This window comes from Pogonomyrmex barbatus, unplaced genomic scaffold (assembly GCF_055798465.1).
Source record: "Pogonomyrmex barbatus isolate J1 unplaced genomic scaffold, ASM5579846v1 scaffold1, whole genome shotgun sequence".
NCBI classification, from domain to species: domain Eukaryota; kingdom Metazoa; phylum Arthropoda; class Insecta; order Hymenoptera; family Formicidae; genus Pogonomyrmex; species Pogonomyrmex barbatus.
Genome location: NW_028297098.1, coordinates 26625698 through 26643491, shown reverse-complemented (window position 1 = coordinate 26643491; position 17794 = coordinate 26625698). Strand labels below are relative to the sequence as shown.

At 33.4% G+C, this 17794-nt stretch overlaps 6 protein-coding genes and 1 pseudogene across 6 annotated transcripts; all 7 read right to left on the bottom strand.

The window, feature by feature from the left end:
- Positions 1 to 355: 355 nt before the first annotated feature.
- On the bottom strand, positions 356 to 2351 carry LOC105432068 (uncharacterized). Its single transcript, XM_011646677.2, has 4 exons — positions 1351 to 2351; positions 1075 to 1174; positions 807 to 917; positions 356 to 654 (listed from the first exon to the last, which is right to left on the bottom strand). The coding sequence occupies exons 1-4, from the start codon at positions 2343 to 2345 to the stop codon at positions 445 to 447; spliced, it is 1416 nt and encodes a 471-aa protein (XP_011644979.2). The 5' UTR covers positions 2346 to 2351; the 3' UTR covers positions 356 to 444.
- Positions 2352 to 2686: 335 nt separating this feature from the next.
- On the bottom strand, positions 2687 to 4761 carry LOC105432074 (odorant receptor 10-like). The gene is made up of 5 exons (XM_011646691.3): positions 3883 to 4761; positions 3600 to 3699; positions 3337 to 3447; positions 3040 to 3195; positions 2687 to 2808 (listed from the first exon to the last, which is right to left on the bottom strand). Exons 1-5 carry the CDS (start codon positions 4683 to 4685, stop codon positions 2758 to 2760), a joined length of 1221 nt encoding a protein of 406 aa, XP_011644993.2. The 5' UTR covers positions 4686 to 4761; the 3' UTR covers positions 2687 to 2757.
- Positions 4762 to 6106: 1345 nt separating this feature from the next.
- Positions 6107 to 7376, bottom strand: LOC105432481 (uncharacterized; annotated as a pseudogene).
- A 537-nt stretch (positions 7377 to 7913) lies between these two features.
- Positions 7914 to 10441, bottom strand: LOC148938315 (odorant receptor 13a-like). Its single transcript, XM_089076289.1, has 5 exons — positions 9623 to 10441; positions 9206 to 9305; positions 8974 to 9084; positions 8746 to 8901; positions 7914 to 8689 (listed from the first exon to the last, which is right to left on the bottom strand). The coding sequence occupies exons 1-5, from the start codon at positions 10408 to 10410 to the stop codon at positions 8636 to 8638; spliced, it is 1209 nt and encodes a 402-aa protein (XP_088932415.1). The 5' UTR covers positions 10411 to 10441; the 3' UTR covers positions 7914 to 8635.
- Positions 10442 to 10736: 295 nt separating this feature from the next.
- Positions 10737 to 13012, bottom strand: LOC105432488 (odorant receptor 10-like). Its single transcript, XM_025219425.2, has 5 exons — positions 11985 to 13012; positions 11771 to 11870; positions 11527 to 11637; positions 11271 to 11426; positions 10737 to 11062 (listed from the first exon to the last, which is right to left on the bottom strand). The coding sequence occupies exons 1-5, from the start codon at positions 12791 to 12793 to the stop codon at positions 11009 to 11011; spliced, it is 1230 nt and encodes a 409-aa protein (XP_025075210.2). The 5' UTR covers positions 12794 to 13012; the 3' UTR covers positions 10737 to 11008.
- A 236-nt stretch (positions 13013 to 13248) lies between these two features.
- Positions 13249 to 15355, bottom strand: LOC148938314 (4-vinylanisole receptor-like). Its single transcript, XM_089076346.1, has 4 exons — positions 14411 to 15355; positions 13981 to 14080; positions 13765 to 13875; positions 13249 to 13662 (listed from the first exon to the last, which is right to left on the bottom strand). Exons 1-4 carry the CDS (start codon positions 15193 to 15195, stop codon positions 13456 to 13458), a joined length of 1203 nt encoding a protein of 400 aa, XP_088932472.1. The 5' UTR covers positions 15196 to 15355; the 3' UTR covers positions 13249 to 13455.
- An 85-nt stretch (positions 15356 to 15440) lies between these two features.
- Positions 15441 to 17752, bottom strand: LOC148938313 (4-vinylanisole receptor-like). The gene is made up of 5 exons (XM_089076050.1): positions 16784 to 17752; positions 16570 to 16669; positions 16324 to 16434; positions 16068 to 16223; positions 15441 to 15859 (listed from the first exon to the last, which is right to left on the bottom strand). Exons 1-5 carry the CDS (start codon positions 17590 to 17592, stop codon positions 15806 to 15808), a joined length of 1230 nt encoding a protein of 409 aa, XP_088932176.1. The 5' UTR covers positions 17593 to 17752; the 3' UTR covers positions 15441 to 15805.
- Between the last annotated feature and the right edge of the window lie 42 nt (positions 17753 to 17794).

Below are 17794 nucleotides of genomic sequence, written 5' to 3'. Positions count from 1 at the left end.
TTTTTGGGCTAAACTGTCTTGAATGACATGCGAAATTACTATACGTTTAAATAGAGTAATTATAAAAATTGTTCTGTATTTAATATATTTTATTTATTTTTTTATTTTATTTTATTTTATTTTATTTATTTTTAATTCATTTATTATTATTTTACTATTATTTACTACTAGTTTTATATATAAAATATAAATAATCTTACAGTTTTTCTAATTTAATATATTTCAGAGGGTCACGTCATCGTTCGTAACATATTCAAATATACCATAGAAGTTTTAATTACCTGAAACAGCAATGTCTTCCTTCCTATTTACGATACAAGTTAAAAATCTCGAAAATTTCAAACTTAGTTTAAAATAATATCTGAACTTAAATGGAAAAATACAGATGGCATAGGAAACTTAATAATTATTCTTAATGAATAATTATAAAGTAAATAGAATATATCAAATTTTTATTAATGCAACTTTCATTATAAATGCATCATATATTTTACTTACATCGCCAAAAGTTGCAATAGACAACTGAAATAATTTTCCAGCAGTCATCTTGATAACGTTACTCGACCGTGCTATCACCAAAATGAGTCCAAGAGCAGTTTTGTGCGGCAATTCATACCAATTAATCATATAAGCTCTTTCACCAACGTTTTTGCACTAATAAATTTAAACTTAATTTTTTTTACTGATGTTTAGAAGTAGTGTAGCAAGTATTGAACGAAACATTACAAGATGCGAAAGTAAAATATTAATAGTTTCTTGAATATAATTTCAATTTGTCAACTATCTTTAACTTGGCTTTGATTTACCTGTTCTGTGAGGATCTCACCGATATAACAAAATATAAAAATATTGAAAGCCATAGACAGATATATAATCACATATGACATTGTTTTTGCCCCATCAAACGAATCTATATTCTGTAAAAATTAAAAATTTTTGGTTAGAGTACAACGAGAAATTTGTCCTTTTTGTCCGATCTATTATATAATGTTAAAAGATAGGTTTGATATTTTATAAATAACAAAATTACAAAAGTTATATATCACATATTCACCTTTCACGTCTTTAGCGTACCGTAATAAAATAATATGCAAGTAAACACATATTCATTGTGCATCCTAGTAATTCCACGAGACAAATTTGTTGCATAACAGTTTCCATACGTGATATAAAACTGAAATGCACGTATATAATTGTAATATATGTGGTATTATTTGTCCATGTTCATAGAAAGAAAAATGAGCAATTTACATCCCTTGGATATAAATTGTTAAATATAGATATATTTTATTTACGCAAATATTGTCCGAATACGATAAAAATGCAATTTTTGATATTTAAACGAAATACCTTAGCACTCTCAAGTGATGCTCCACGATAACAGCGAGTTTCTGTTCGGCGCGTTCATTTCGTTTATCTTCATCCACCACGAGTTCGTTTAACCACGAGAACAACATATTCAACTGACCGTATGCGTGCATCGCAAAGACCGCATCGAGGCTGCAAGCGCCCACCGTAACAGAATTTACTATAAAACACGATATCCACTCTATAAGCACCATGATCTCGTTCGCGGGACTGAATCTTACATCGATGAATTTGGTGTACATCGGGCAGGTCATTGGGTGCATCGAGACGGTTTCGTTGCCGACGATGACAATGGTAGTTGACAGCGATTTCGCTACGGCGAAGAGAAACGTGCCGCTTTGCATGAACACGGCGCAGAATCCGGCGACGAAACGACCAATTTTAGCCTGTCGCAGCATTATCTGTCGATCCTCGATCTTTTGGACGAGCCGCCAATCCGCCTCTATATGCATCACGCATTCGCGAATGTCGTTGCCGCGTGCGAGGAGCAGGCAGTAATTGATCATGCCCATGATCCAGTGACTCAACGGACCCATGACAGTCAATTTGATCCCCATATCTTTTTCTTCCAGAGAGACGTGTAACAGACATGGTACCATGATAATTGCTATCAGGGATGTGCAAATGAGAATGTGTATGTACGAGGAGAGTCTCTCAGCTCTCGTCGTCGTACTCATTCTTGGCCAAATACCAATCGGCATCAAAAACCAACGAGTCAATTGAAGACTGTAATTGCTATCGTTTTTGTACATCTCGATGCTCCTTGGCACACGCTCGGAGTACGTCATGATTGTTTCGCGGAGGCGCACAATGCACTGACTCCGGCGAACGTTGCACCGGTTAGAGATATATTCGAAGGAGCGCGTGCGCAAATCTTTAGAGTGACGAAGGGTAATGCTTCCTGACAGAAACGCATCTGATCGATAATTGCTACTCACGGAAGCATAACGTTGACCGTTTGGGCAGATGAAATGCATGGAAATTATGTAGAGAATGGTGTGAGATTGTTTCTGTCGATTTTTTTATCAGTATTTGGAAATATGTGAATTGTAATATAGTGTCTGTGTATATTATTGGAGTGTGATTTATTGGAGAGAAACATAAAGTTCTTATTTATTTCTTATTTAATCAGAAATTTTTATATTCATGAATCGGTATATTTAATTCTATTTATAATTAATCTTTTCTATTTGGGGAAAACTATCTTGATGTGCAAATTCATTGAATGTTTAAGTTGTGTAATTATAAAAATGATTTGATGATTGTGCGTTTGATATAATTTATTTTATTTATTAAATAATATTACTATTATTTACTACAAGCTTTCTACAAAATATAATTTTTACGCTTTCTAATTTATTAATATAATTATTAATATAGTTCAAAGAATCATGTCATTGTTCGCAACATATTTAAATATATCATGGAAGTTTTAATTACCTGAAACAGCAAAGTTTTTCCTGCTATTTACAAGTAAAAAATTTCGAAAATTCTAAGATCGATATAAAATATTATATAAATTTACATGGAAAAATATAAATGACATAAGAATAATAATTATTAAAAATTAATAATTATTAAAAGATAATCTCAAGATAAACAGAACATATCAAATTTACTGTAATTTATTACTGTAATTTTCGTTGTAAATGCAATATATATGTTACTTACATCGCCAAAAGTTGCGATAGACAACTGAAATAATTTTCCTGCAGTTATTTTGATAACATTACTTGATCGTGCTATCATTAAAACGAGTCCAAGAGCAGTTTTGTTCGGTAATTCATACCACTTGATCATATAAGCTCTTTCACCAACATTTTTGCACTAATAAATTTAAACTTAATTTTTTTACTGATGTCCAAAAACATTAAAGAAATATTATAAGATACTAAAGTTAAATATTAATATTTTCTACAATATAATTTCAACTTGTCAAGTATTTTTAATTTAGTTTCGAATTATTACCTGTTCTGTGAGAATCTCTCCGATGAAACAAAATATAAAAATATTGAAAGCCATAGACAGATATATAATCACATATGACAGTGTCTTTGCTCTATCAAATGAATCTATATTCTGCAAAGCAAACATTAAAAACTTTCTATTAGAGTATAATGAAAAATTGATCTTTTTTTCAATATTCATTATATTAAAAGATAACGACAGTTTATAAATTACAATTAAATTTATAGAATATGATTGTATGTCACATATTCACTTTAGCATACCGTAATAAAATAATATGCAAGTAAGCACATATTCATCGTGCATCCCAGTAATTCCACGAGACAAATTTGTTGCATAACAGTTTCCAAACGCGATATAAAACTGAAACGCATGTATGTAATTATAATATATATATATATAATATTACCTTTTCATATTCATAAAAAGAAGAAATAGCATATATCTCTTAAATATATTTATACTTTTAAATATAATTATATTTTATTTACAGAAACATTGTTTTAACATGATAAAAATACAATTCTTGATATTTAAATGAAATACCTCAGCACTCTCAAGTGATGTTTCACGATAACAGCCAACTTTTGTTCAGCGTATTCATTTCCTTTATCTCCGTCCACGACGAGTTCGTTTAACCACGAAAATAATATTTCCAGTTGTCCGTATGCGTGCATCGCGAAAACTGCGTCGAGGCTGCAAGCACACACCGTAACAGAATTCACTATAAAACCCGAAAACAACTCTATAAGCACCATGATTTCATTCGCGGGGCTGTATCTTGTATCGATAAACTTGGTGTAAAGTGGGCAAGTCATTGGGTGTATCGAAAGAGTTTCATTGTCGACGATGATGGTGGTGGTTGGTTTAGCTACATTAAAGAGTAACGTGCCGCCCTGCATGAACACTGCACAGAATCCGGCAATGAAGCGACCGATCTTAGCCTGTCGCAGCATTATCTGTCGATCTTCGATCTTTCGAACGAGCCGCCAATCCGTTTCCATATGCAGCACGCACTCGCGAATGTCATCACTGTGTGCGAGGAGCAAATAGTAATTAATCATGCCCATGGTCCAGTGGCTCAGTGGACCTATGATATTCAATTTGTTTTTCATATCTTTTTCCTCTAGAGAGAGATGTAAGAAACATGGTATCACGATGATTGCTATCACGAATGTGCATACGAGAATGTGTATGTGCGAGAAGAATTTGTCAATTTTCGTCGTCACGTGTACTCGCTGCCAAACACCAATCGGCGTCAGAAACCAACGAGTCAGTTGAAGACTGTAATCGTTATCGCTTTTGTATGACAATTCGATGCTCCTTGGCACACGTTTGGAGTACGTCATGATTGCTTTGTGGAGATGCACAATGCACTGACTGTAGCGTAACTTTATATTGACTGGGATTACGTTCGAATGAGCGCGTGCGCAAAACTTAAAACTTTGGTGAACGCATAGAGGCTACACTTCATGAGAGAGACGCGTGCACGTCTAATCGATAACTAGTACTCGCGAAAATGCGGCAGCGTTTTTTTTTTTTCGAGAAGATCGTCTTGTTTCGGATTAAAATATTCAGATGTTGAAGTATATTACGTTACAATCATGAAACAAATTATAGAAAGTGGCTTTCAAAAGAATGCAAAATGTTGTAAAAATTATCTTAACTTATTTGTAATTGAATTTGCATTTTAGAGGAATTATTATGACCATGATATAATATCATAATCATATTAATTCTCTACATATACTTTACTCATCAAAGTTATATAAATATAATATTTTTTAATGTATAAATATTATTATCTGCTTTTATTTAAATATCGTTAGTGCCTTTATTTTAAAAATATTATAAGTAAATAAGTATCGATAATATTATTTATCATGTGCATTATGTTGTGACAGTTCGTAATACATATTCAAATAAACGAAAGACGTTTTGATAACCTGAAATAATCTATTAAAAACGTTTATAAAAAAAAAATTGGTAAGTACTCATATCACTAAAAGTTCCAATAGAAAATTGAATCAACTTTTCAGCAGTTATTTTGATTATAGCACTTGATCTTGATATAATTAAAATCAAACCAAGAGATACTCTTATGAGGTAAACGATAATCAGTCATATATGCTATTTCACCGACTCTTTTACTTTTTTAGTAAATGTATAAATATATAAATATATAAATTTACTTGTTAATTTTATATTATGCGACATTGACACTTTTTTTACCTGTTGCGTTAAAATTTCGCCTATGTAGCAAAATATGAAAATATTGAAACTCATAGATATGTATACAATACTGTATGCCGCTTTTTGCATCCGTTCTATTCCGGATCTGAAAGAATCATAGTATATGAAGAATAAGTTTCGTTAGATATGAATTTTGCAAATATTATTAAAATTTTGTTGAATTATTTTCAACTACATATTCACCTTTTCTAACCAAGCATACAAAAATATCCAAGCATACATAAATTAAATTACATCCAACTAATTCTACCAGACATATTTGATGCATAATGTTTTCAATACACGCAATAAAACTAAAATGAAAACGCAATCAGCAAAGTCTTTGATGTATAATATTTATAAAAAACTTCTTTTGAGATATTTATGATATAGTATGTACCACACGATAAAATCTAAGCAAAGTTTAATTAAAAATCATACTACTATATATAAAGTTTTATTATAGGAAAAAATACTATTTTTCTTTAAAATGAAAAAAATATAAGTAAGATACAAAATTAAGATTTAGCCTTTTATAAAATGCTATATAAATTTATTTAAGTGTGAATAGACAAGTTAATTACAAGATAATTACAAACCCACGATATATTTAAATTTTGTATAAAATTAGATTTAAATTATATATTTGTATATTTCTTTAAATTAAATTTGAATTATAATTTGTTACCTAATATTTAAATTTAGTGCTACCTTAAAACACGTAAATGATGATCTATGATATCAGCCAATCTTTGCTGGGCCGATTCATTCTCTTTCGTACGTTCATCTTCGACGAGACTATCTAGACATGAAATCAAAATATCAAGCTGGTCACACGCGTGCATAGCGAAAACTGCAGCCAAGCTGCAAGCGCCGACAGTAGTGGAATTCTATAAAACACGAAATGAACTGCATCACAAGAACGATTTCGTTCGCAGGGCTGAATCTGGTCTATGAATTTGCTATACGAAAGACAGCTGGATCATCGAGACGCTTTGATTATAATCAATGGACATTATCACTATCGTTCCGGACACTATAAGAGAACACACCGCCGTGCATGAATATCGCGCAAAAGTCCGCCATGAATCTGCCCAGTTTCGCATTTCTCGCCATGATCTCGCGATCTTGCGGTCGCCTGATGATCTGCCAATCCATCTCCATATGCTACATACATCGCTGTATTTCAGCAGCAGAGAAGTATAATTTGTTCCGCCCATGAGTGGCTCATCGGATCGATCGCTCTCAATTGTAAATCGATGTTGGTCTCCTTAAAAAAAATATTCAGCGCGCACGGTATTACGGTGAAGACTATGAGGAAATAACACACGATATCAGAGCATAAGACATGATCTTTTCGCTACTCGAAGTTGCGGAAGATCGCGGCTATGCGCTTAACAACTTTAGAAACCACTGATTCAACTGCTATGATGAACACACTATGATTGTAGAGATTGTATCTTCAGTCATTGAGGGATACATGGTGATTACACGACGATACGACAACTATTAATCGAATAGCAGAGGCAGCCTTTCTGGTTACTGTAGCGTCTGCGTGTGAAGAAAATTCACTATGAAGGATCTGATCGATCAATCGATGTCATCGGAGTGCTTTGCTTAGTGTTTTGCTAACGTTATTACGAATGACTGTGTACTATGTGAATGAATGAATTGAGTAAAGTGATTTATAATAGTCGTTTATCATACACGAGGCATTTTTATCAAAAAGTCATAGGAAAAAACAGCTAAAAAGATTTTTACGGTAAATATACAACTTGTTGCATTGTCTGTTCATCATTACTTTTCATATCTCTGATGCGCGCATTACAAGAAAAGCCATAAAGAAAGAAAAGATGAAATAATAATCTTAATTTTTTATGAATTTTAAAATATGTATATTAATTTAGTGTTGTTTATGAATTTATACGTCACATATTTTTTATGTATCTTAATATTTTATACATTATAATAATTTTGATTTTTCAAGGTTTTATTAGTATTGATATGAAAAATGGTGTTCTTGAAAGTTTTAGAGTTGTTTCTTATTGCATGTGAAATGACTGATATTATATTTCAAGTAGTATATTATAATATGAAGTATGTTCCAATATGCTAATGATTTCATCACCTATAATAAAAAACAATGAGTTAAATAAAAATTAAGTTTATGAAATTTATTTTAATTAAAAATTTTTTTTTTTTTTAATTCTTTTTAAAAGCGAAAGATTCATAATACACATACTATATAGAAATATAAATAACAAAATAACAAATTAATAAAAATATACTTTATAAAAAAAATAAAAAATATACTTTATTTTTAGAACAAATATTTAAAATTTATACTTAAATTCCAAATAATCTTAATGAGACTGGAATCAATTTTCCAACTATAATTTTAATCATAGCGAAAGATTTTGTTATTAATTTACTCATAACTTATTAGTTAGTAAAATAAGTTATTTGAGCAATCTTTTCATATTTCATACAGTACTTTATATACAGTTAATTTTATGAATATAATGAAAATATTTTTGTATAAATAAAATGATTAATATTTTAGAAATTTTTCTTATGTTTTGAAACAAGTAATTTTATGCTTTTTGCACGCGTTACCTATTCCGTGATTATATCGTCGAAATACTGAATATAGCATTATTAAAAATATGAATATGACAAAATATACTATGTAGTTATAGTCTTCATATATTCTTAAAATTGCAAAACATAATGTTATAAAAAGAAAAAGAAGAATTTTTAGAATTGAAATATGATATTAAAAAATATGTACATACATGTTTTAAAAAGAAAGATATTAGAATTAATCATATTTGTATCTTATCTTAATAAAACAAAGTCCAAGCAAGTATATATAATACCCTATTATTTATTATTGAAAAATAAAATACGGAAAATTATATTTTGAAAAGCATGCAAAATTTAAAAATTATTAAATGTAATATATTAAATGTAATATTATTAACGTATAGTTATCTAAGTGCTTTTATTTTAAAAATGCTATACAAGTAAACAAATATCGAGAATTTCTTATATTACATTCACAGATTTATGTTGTAACAGTTCGTAACATATTGAGGTAGACAAGAGACGTTTTAATAACCTGAAATGATAGTAATTTATTAAAAGTGCTTTCAAAAAGATATTTGTTGTACTCACGTCACTAAAAGTTGCGATAGAAAGTTGAATTAATTTTCCTGCGGTTATTTTAATTACAACACTCGATCTTGATATAACCAGAATCAAACCAAGTGCTGTTTTATGAGGTAAGCGATACCAATCCGTCATATATGCTATTTCGCCGACTTTTTTACACTAATAAATATTGCATTGTTAAATGTGCAAACTTGTTATTCTTATGCTAGCCAACATTAGCATCTTCTTTACCTGTTGCGTTAATATTTCACCTATATAGCAGAATATAAAAATATTAAAACTCATGGATATGTAAACGACAATGTATGCCGCGATGCTCTTCCTATCTATCTTATTCCACCACTGAAAAAATTATAACAGCATATATGAAAGATGAACATCATAAATGTTTCAGATAATATTAATAATTCTCTAATTAAATTAATTCCAACTACATATTCACCTTTTAAGATGATTAGCGTACCGTAATGGAGTAATATCCAAGCATACATAAATTAAATGTACATCCCACTAATTCTACCAGACATACTTGATGCATTACGTCTTCGATACGTGCTATAAATCTAAAATTAAATTAAATTCAACTAATCTTTGATAAATTTTGAAAAAAATTGTTTTGATATATTTACAAGTTGATATCGTATTATACAACGAAATCTGAGTAAAATTTATAATTGAAAATTATTATTAATTAATAAAGGAATTTAAATTTATATTAAATTGCATATTCGACTTTCTAGTTAAAAAAATATACATTTATATATTTTCTATATAAATGTATATAAATTATGTGCATTTTAAATATATATACATTTTAAAATTAGTTTTAAATTTCATTATTTAATCCTTAGTGTCTTTAAAGTAAAGTAAATTTTAGTACCTTAAAACACGCAGATGATGATCCACGATTTCGGCCAGTCTCTTTTGAGCCGATTCACCTCTTTTCTTTCCATCACCTTCGACGAGTCTGTACAGACGTAAGATCAAAATATCGAGCTGGCCACACGCATGCATAGCGAAAACTGCAGCCAAACTGCAAGCACCGACGGTAGTGGAATTCACTATAAAACCCGAAATGAGCTGCATCACAAGGACGATCTCGTTCGCCGGGCTGAATCTGGCATCTACAAATTTGCTGTACGAAGGACAGGGTAGCTGTAGCATTTCTACGCTCCGATTTTCATCAATCGGCACCATTACCGTCGTCATTCCCGACACGATGCTGTAAGCGAACACACCGCCGTGCATGCATATCGCGCAGAAACCCGCCACGAATCGACCCAGCTTCGCATTTCTTGCCATGATCTCACGATCCTCCGATCGCCTGATGATCTGCCAATCCATCCTCATGTGCCGCACGCATCGCCGTATGTCAGCGCTGCGCAGCAATAGAGAACAATAATTTATACCACCCATAAGCCAGTGACTCAGCGGACCGATCGCTCTGAGTTTCAGTTCGATATTTTTCTCTTCAAAAAGAACGTTCAACGCGCATGGTATCACGGTGAAGGCTATCAAGGAAAAGCAAGTGACTATCAGAGCGCGAGACATCGCTTTCTCGTGGCCCGTCGAATTGGAGAATCGCGGCCACGCGCCTATTGGCTTTAGGAACCATCGATTTAATTGCACGCTGTGATCATGGAGATCTTCAGTCACCGACCGACACATGGTGACCGTACGACGACTACTAATCGACTATTAGACTCACGGTCTTTCTAGTCTCTGTGGCGTCTGCGCGAGGGAAAAATGTTAGTCTACCGCGGTGGAGATTTATCGATTAACCGGTGTCATCGGACTCGTTACTTCGATAACATTGTTGTTAATATGTGCGCTGAGTTGATGAATTGATGATCAAACTGAATCTACTTGAATCGTTTCATATATATGGAACATACGAGGCGTTTTTTTATTGAAAAATTACAAAAGACATATTGCAATGGAGAGAGACGGAATTTTATGTTGATATGTAAAGTCAGTGCAATTTGTTGCATTGTTCATTTTTACATTTTCAATTATATTGAAAAGAAAACTGTAAATATGAAAAAAGGACTAAAGTACTAGTTTTGATATATATTTTGTGAATTTTCAAATGCATATAGCGAGTGAGTATATCTATGTATTTATATGTCGCATGTGTTATATATTTTAATTCTTTGTACATGATAATTTAGATTTTTGTAAGGATTGTATTATTAATAAGGAAGGTGGCATTAAATTGATTCTTATTGCATGCGAATTAAATGACACCTATCTTTTATTTAGTATATTACATGGTTATAGTTCGAAGTATATTCAGATATGCCGCAGATGTTTTAATTACCTAGAATAAAGAAACAATAGATTAAAAAATAAAATAAAGTCTATATAAAGATCTTTTTATATGATTGTTTTGGAAACTTTATATTATTTGATAAATTAGAAGATTCATGCATATGAAATCGCATGCATGTGACATGCAAAAATGCAATGCACGACAAAAACGATAAAAAAATTTATTTTCTAATGAAAATGTTTAACATTTTGCTTACATCACCAAATGTCATTAAAGAAAGGTGAATCAATTTTCCAGCAGTAATTTTAATCACAGCACTGGATCTTGATATTATTAGCACCATACCAAGAGCAGTTTTATGAGGTAAACGATACCAGTTAGTAAAATAAGCTATTTCTCCAACTTTTTTACACTGCAGTTAATTTTATAAAAATAATGAGAATCAGTAATATTTAAAAAATTTTTATTATCCCGAAAAATAAATAATTTTGTGGTTTGTTTACACGTGTTACCTGTTCCGTGATTATTTCACCAATGTAACAAAATATAAAGATATTAAAAGATATGGATATGAACACCATACTGTATGTTGCTATAGTCTTCGTGTTTCCCGCATTCCATTCCTAAAATCATAAAACGGAATATGTATATGTTACATATGGAAAAAATATTTTTGAGAAATATATATTATACGTCAGAAAATACATCTCTCTCTGTATTTTAGCAAAAAAGAACACATTAAAATTATTGTCATACCTTGATGGAACAGAAGCCAAGTAAGCACAAATTCAAGGTGCATCCAACTACTTCCACTAGGCATATCTGATTCATGATATTCTCGACGCGTGATAGGAAACTAGAAAATACTTTAAATTATCTCAAATTTCCAATTTTGTTTATATTTGGTATATTTGATATACGCTACAATTCTTGCAAAAATTCTTCACAAATTCGATCAGCGATACCTTACTTTAACACACGTAGGTGATGCTCGACTATGTTAGCTAGTTTGTACTCGGCATATTGTTCCTTCTTTTCTTCATCGACCAATTCATTCAGCCACATGTAGAGCACGGCGAATTGTCCGCACGCGTGCATCGCGAAGACCGCGGCGAGACTGCACGCACCGACCATGACGGAATTAACTATAAAACCGGATAAAAATTGCAGCACCAGCACGATCTCATTTGTCGGAGTGCGACTGGTATCCAATAACTTGCTGTAGAACGGGCAAGGCAGCTTTCGCGCCGAGATGGTTTCGTTGCCGATCACGGTGACGATCGACGTCAAACTTTTTATCGCACTGTACGAGAACACACCGCAATGCATGAAAACGGCGCAGAAGCCAGCCACAGATCGGCCGAATTTGGCGTATTTGATCATCGCCTCGCAATCCGCGCTTCTGCTCACCGCGTACCAGTCGTTCTCCATATGCTTGATGCAGCAACGTATATCTTTGCCGCGCCACAGCAGAGAAGTGTAATTTATCGCGCTCATGATCCAGTGGCTTACGGGACCCACTAAATCGAGCTTGGTATCGAGATCCTGCTCTTCGAGATAGAAGTACAACAGAGAAGGTACGACTACGAAAGCTATAAGAATGTAGCACGTTATTTGAATGATTCTCGGCAGGAGTCTCTTGGCAATAGTAGTGGCGTACGATTCTGGCCAGGCACCGATTGGTTTTAGAAACCAACGATTCAGCTGGAGACTGTAACTGTGGTACTCGTTATAACGATGTGAAAACGACGGCTTATCGAAGTCAGATGTGATCGTCATGGTCGTTCTTTAAAAGCGCGCAAGATACTGAAGGCTCTTCAGTCGCCCCGTTTTTCAGTGAATATCATACTCCAGACACAATGTAGCAATTGCGCAGGCTTCATTGGAAGCGCGGTTTGCATGCAAGAGGCGGGACATTACTAATCGATAATCGCTACTTGTTGCACCGTGCAGTTGCAAGTACAAACACAGACAACATATGAAGTATGACGCATACAGTATATTTTGCGTCGCAGACGATCGTACAAAATCGTGAACTACTCGATTTACATATTCGATTTGTGAAATATATATATATATATATATATAATATTGTTTTATTCTTTTACATATACAGGAGGAGAATTAAGAAAAATATCCTATTTTTGCATTAATTAAAGATTGATACAAGATAAATGAAAAAATCAACAAATTATAACGTTATGAAGGTTTTCTGTGAAATGTATGTTATGCATAATTTTTTTATACAATTTTTATATATGTAATATTCAATAATAATTTTATATGCAAAATATTTATTTTATTCTCTTCTATACGACAAGTATTATATTTAAGACTAGCATTTTATCGTACAAAATTTACATGGTTAAAGTTCTAAGCATATTCAAATATGCTACAGAAGTTTTAATTACCTAAATTAATTAAAGAATCGTAGTTTGTATTTAAATAACTTGTAATATAATATTATAAACATTCTCTTTTATGATACTTACATCACCGAAAGTTGAGATTGACATATGAAATATCTTTCCTGCGGTGATTTTAATAACTGAGCTCGATCGTAAAATTATTAAAATCAAACCAAGTACATGTTTATGTGGCAACTGGTACCAATTTGTCATATAAGCTGCTTCACCGACCTTTTTACTCTGTCGTAAGATTAAGTTTCTTGAATCAAGACGTCCGTTATTACATATATGAAAGGAATTGACAATCTACAAGATTGACAAAAGTAAATCCGGCTATTTTACCTGTTCTGTAACGAGATCACCGATGTAACAAAAAATAAAAATATTAAACATCATCGACGTCAACACAATAAGGTATGTTATTAAAGTATTCGTACTTTCCTCGTGCCATTCCTGAAAAATAGAGCACGCAAAATTGATATCATCTGAAATAAAGAAACAAGGTTTCCTCCATCAATTTTTTTTGATATATTCACCTTTTCAAGATTTTAAGCGTACCGTAATGGTGTAATATCCTAGCATACATAAGTTGAATGTACATCCAGCTAATTCCACAAGACACACTTGACGCATTATTATTTCCATGCGCGAAAGAAATCTAAAATTGATGCTTGATGAATAATTTTATGCTTTTTAAAACTCGATAGTTTTACCTGTATATGTTTTATAGCAAAATCATCATCTTAGCAATTTATCATTTTATAATGTCTTTTAGATTAATTATTGCACTTCCGAGAAAACGTTAAAAATCCACGTCACACAGTTTCGCAAAATAATAATTTATAAGAAATCAATGTTATTTTAAATAAATTTAATAATTAATAATTTTACATAAATTTAATTCGATCGTCATTTTCACACTCGATTATTTTCACATAAATATATCTACGAGCTGAATGCATAAACTAATATATTATTGCCATCTTGCCTTAATGCTCGTAGATGACGCTCGACGAGATTCGCCAGTTTTCTCTGGATGACATTGCGTTCTTTTTCCTCAACGAGTTCCTCGAGTCGCGACATTATTACGCCGAGTTGGCCGCATGCGTGCATCGCGAATACCGCGGCGAGACCGCACGCACCGACCGTGGTGTTATTCACCACGAGGGACGAGAGACACTGCAACGTGAACACAACTTCGTACACTGGACTGAATCTGGTGTCCACGATCTTATTAAAAGACGGACAGGGTAAGCGGCCTATCGCGATCGTTTCGTTGCCGATCGTAACGAGTATCGGTGACGTTCCCCTTGCCACATTATAAGAGAAGATACCACCCTGCATGATGAGGGCGCAAACCCCCGCTATAACGCGTCCCATTCTCGCATTCCTCAGCATCAATTCCTGATCGCATTCTCTCTTTGCCATTTGCCAATCGTCTTCCATATGCTCGATGGATTTACGTATCTGTCTCTTTTGATACAATAACGAGCAATAATTTATACCGCCCATGAGCCAGTGACTCAGCGGACCGATCGCTCTGAGTTTCAGTTCGATATTTTTCTCTTCAAAAAGAACGTTCAACGCGCATGGTATCACGGTGAAGGCTATCAAGGAAAAGCAAGTGACTATCAGAGCGCGAGAAATCGCTTTCTCGTGGCCCGTCGAACTGGAGAATCGCGGCCACGCGCCTATTGGCTTTAGGAACCATCGATTTAATTGCACGCTGTGATCGTGGAGATCTTCAGTCACCGACCGACACATGGTGACCATACGACGGCACGACGACTACTAATCGACTATTAGACTCACGGTCTTTCTAGTCTCTGTGGCGTCTGCGCGAGGGAAAATGTTAATCTACCGCGGTGGAGATTTATCGATTAACCGGTGTCATCGGACTCGTTGCTTCGATAACATTGTTGTTAATATGTGCATATGCGCTGAGTTGATAAATTGATGATCAAACTGAATCTACTTGAATCGTTTGTCATATAGATGGAACATACGAGGCGTTTTTTTTTATTGAAAAATTACAAAAGACATATTGCAATGGAGAGACGGAATTTTATGTTGATATGTAAATCAGTGCAATTTGTTGCATTGTTTATTTTTACATTTTCAATTATATTGAAAAGAAAACTGTAAATATGAAAAAAGGACTAAAGTACTAGTTTTGATATATATTTTGTGAATTTTCAAATGCATATAGCCAGTGAGTATATCTATGTATTTATATGTCGCATGTGTTATATATTTTAATTCTTTGTGATAATTTGGATTTTTGTAAGGATTGTATTATTAATAAGGAAGGTGGCATTAAATTGAAAGCTTTATGATTCTTATTGCATGCGAGTTAAATGACGTCTATCTTTTATGCAGTATATTACATGGTTATAGTACGAAGTATATTCAGATATGCCGCAGATGTTTTAATTACCTAGAATAAAGAAACAATAGATTAAGAAATAAAATGAATTCTATAAAAAGATCTTTTTATATGATTGTTTTGGAAACTTTATATTATTTGATAAATTAAAAGATTCATGCATGTGAAATCGCATGCATGTGAAATGCAAAAATGCAATGCACGACAAAAACGACAAAAAATTTATTTTCTAATGAAAATGTTTAACATTTATGCTTACATCACCAAATGTCATTAAAGAAAGGTGAATCAATTTTCCAGCAGTAATTTTAATCACAGCACTGGATCTTGATATTATTAGCACCATACCAAGGGCAGTTTTATGAGGTAAACGATACCAGTTAGTAAAATAAGCCATTTCTCCAACTTTTTTACACTGCAGTTAATTTTATAAAAATAACGAGAATTAGTAATATTTAAAAAATTTTTATTATCCCGAAAAATAAATAATTTTGTGGTTTGTTTACACGTGTTACCTGTTCCGTGATTATTTCACCGATGTAACAAAATATAAAGATATTAAAAGATACGGATATGAATACTATACTGTATGTTGCTATAGTCTTCGTGTTTCCCGCATTCCATTCCTAAAATCGTAAAACGGAATATGTATATGTTACATATGGAAAAAATATTTTTGAGAAATAAACATATTATACGTCAGAAAATACATCTCTCTCTGTATTTTAGCAAAAAAGAACACATTAAAATTATTGTCATACCTTGATGGAACAGAAGCCAAGTAAGCACAAATTCAAGGTGCATCCAACTATTTCCACTAGGCATATCTGATTCATGATATTCTCGACGCGTGATAGGAAACTAGAAAATACTCTAAATTATCTCAAATTTCCAATTTTGTTTATATTTGGTATATTTGATATACGCTACAATTCTTGCAAAAATTCTTCACAAATTCGATCAGCGATACTTTACTTTAACACACGTAGGTGATGCTCGACTATGTTAGCTAGTTTGCACTCGGCATATTGTCCCTTCTTTTCTTCATCGACCAATTCATTCAGCCACATGTAGAGCACGGCGAATTGTCCGCACGCGTGCATCGCGAAGACCGCGGCGAGACTGCACGCACCGACCGTGACGGAATTAACTATAAAACCGGATAAAAATTGCAGTACCAGCACGATCTCATTTGCCGGAGTGCGACTGGTATCCAGTAACTTGCTGTAGAACGGGCAAGGCAGCTTTCGCGCCGAGATGGTTTCGTTGCCGATCACGTTGACGATCGGTGTCAAACTGTTTACCGCACTGTACGAGAACACACCGCAATGCATGAAAACGGCGCAGAAGCCAGCCACAGATCGACCGAATTTGGCGTATTTGATCATCGCCTCGCAATCCGCGCTTCTGCTCACCGCGTACCAGTCGTTCTCCATATGCTTGATGCAGCAACGTATATCTTTGCCGCGCCACAGCAGAGAAGTGTAATTTATCGCGCTCATGATCCAGTGGCTTACGGGACCCACTAAATCGAGCTTGGTATCGAAATCCTGCTCTTCGAGATAGAAGTACAACAGAGAAGGTACGACTACGAAAGCTATAAGAATGTAGCACGTTATTTGAATGATTCTCGGCAGGAGTCTCTTGGCAATAGTAGTGGCGTACGATTCTGGCCAGGCACCGATTGGTTTTAGAAACCAACGATTCAGCTGGAGACTGTAACTGTGGTACTCGTTATAACGATGTGAAAACGACGGCTTGTCGAAGTCAGATGTGATCGTCATGGTCGTTCTTTAAAAGCGCGCAAGATACTGAAGGCTCTTCAGTCGCCCCGTTTTTCAGTGAATATCATACTCCAGACACAGTGTAGCAATTGCGCAGGCTTCATTGGAAGCGCGGTTTGCATGCAAGAGGCGGGACATTACTAATCGATAATCGCTACTTGTTGCACCGTGCAATTGTAAGTACAAACACAGACAACATATG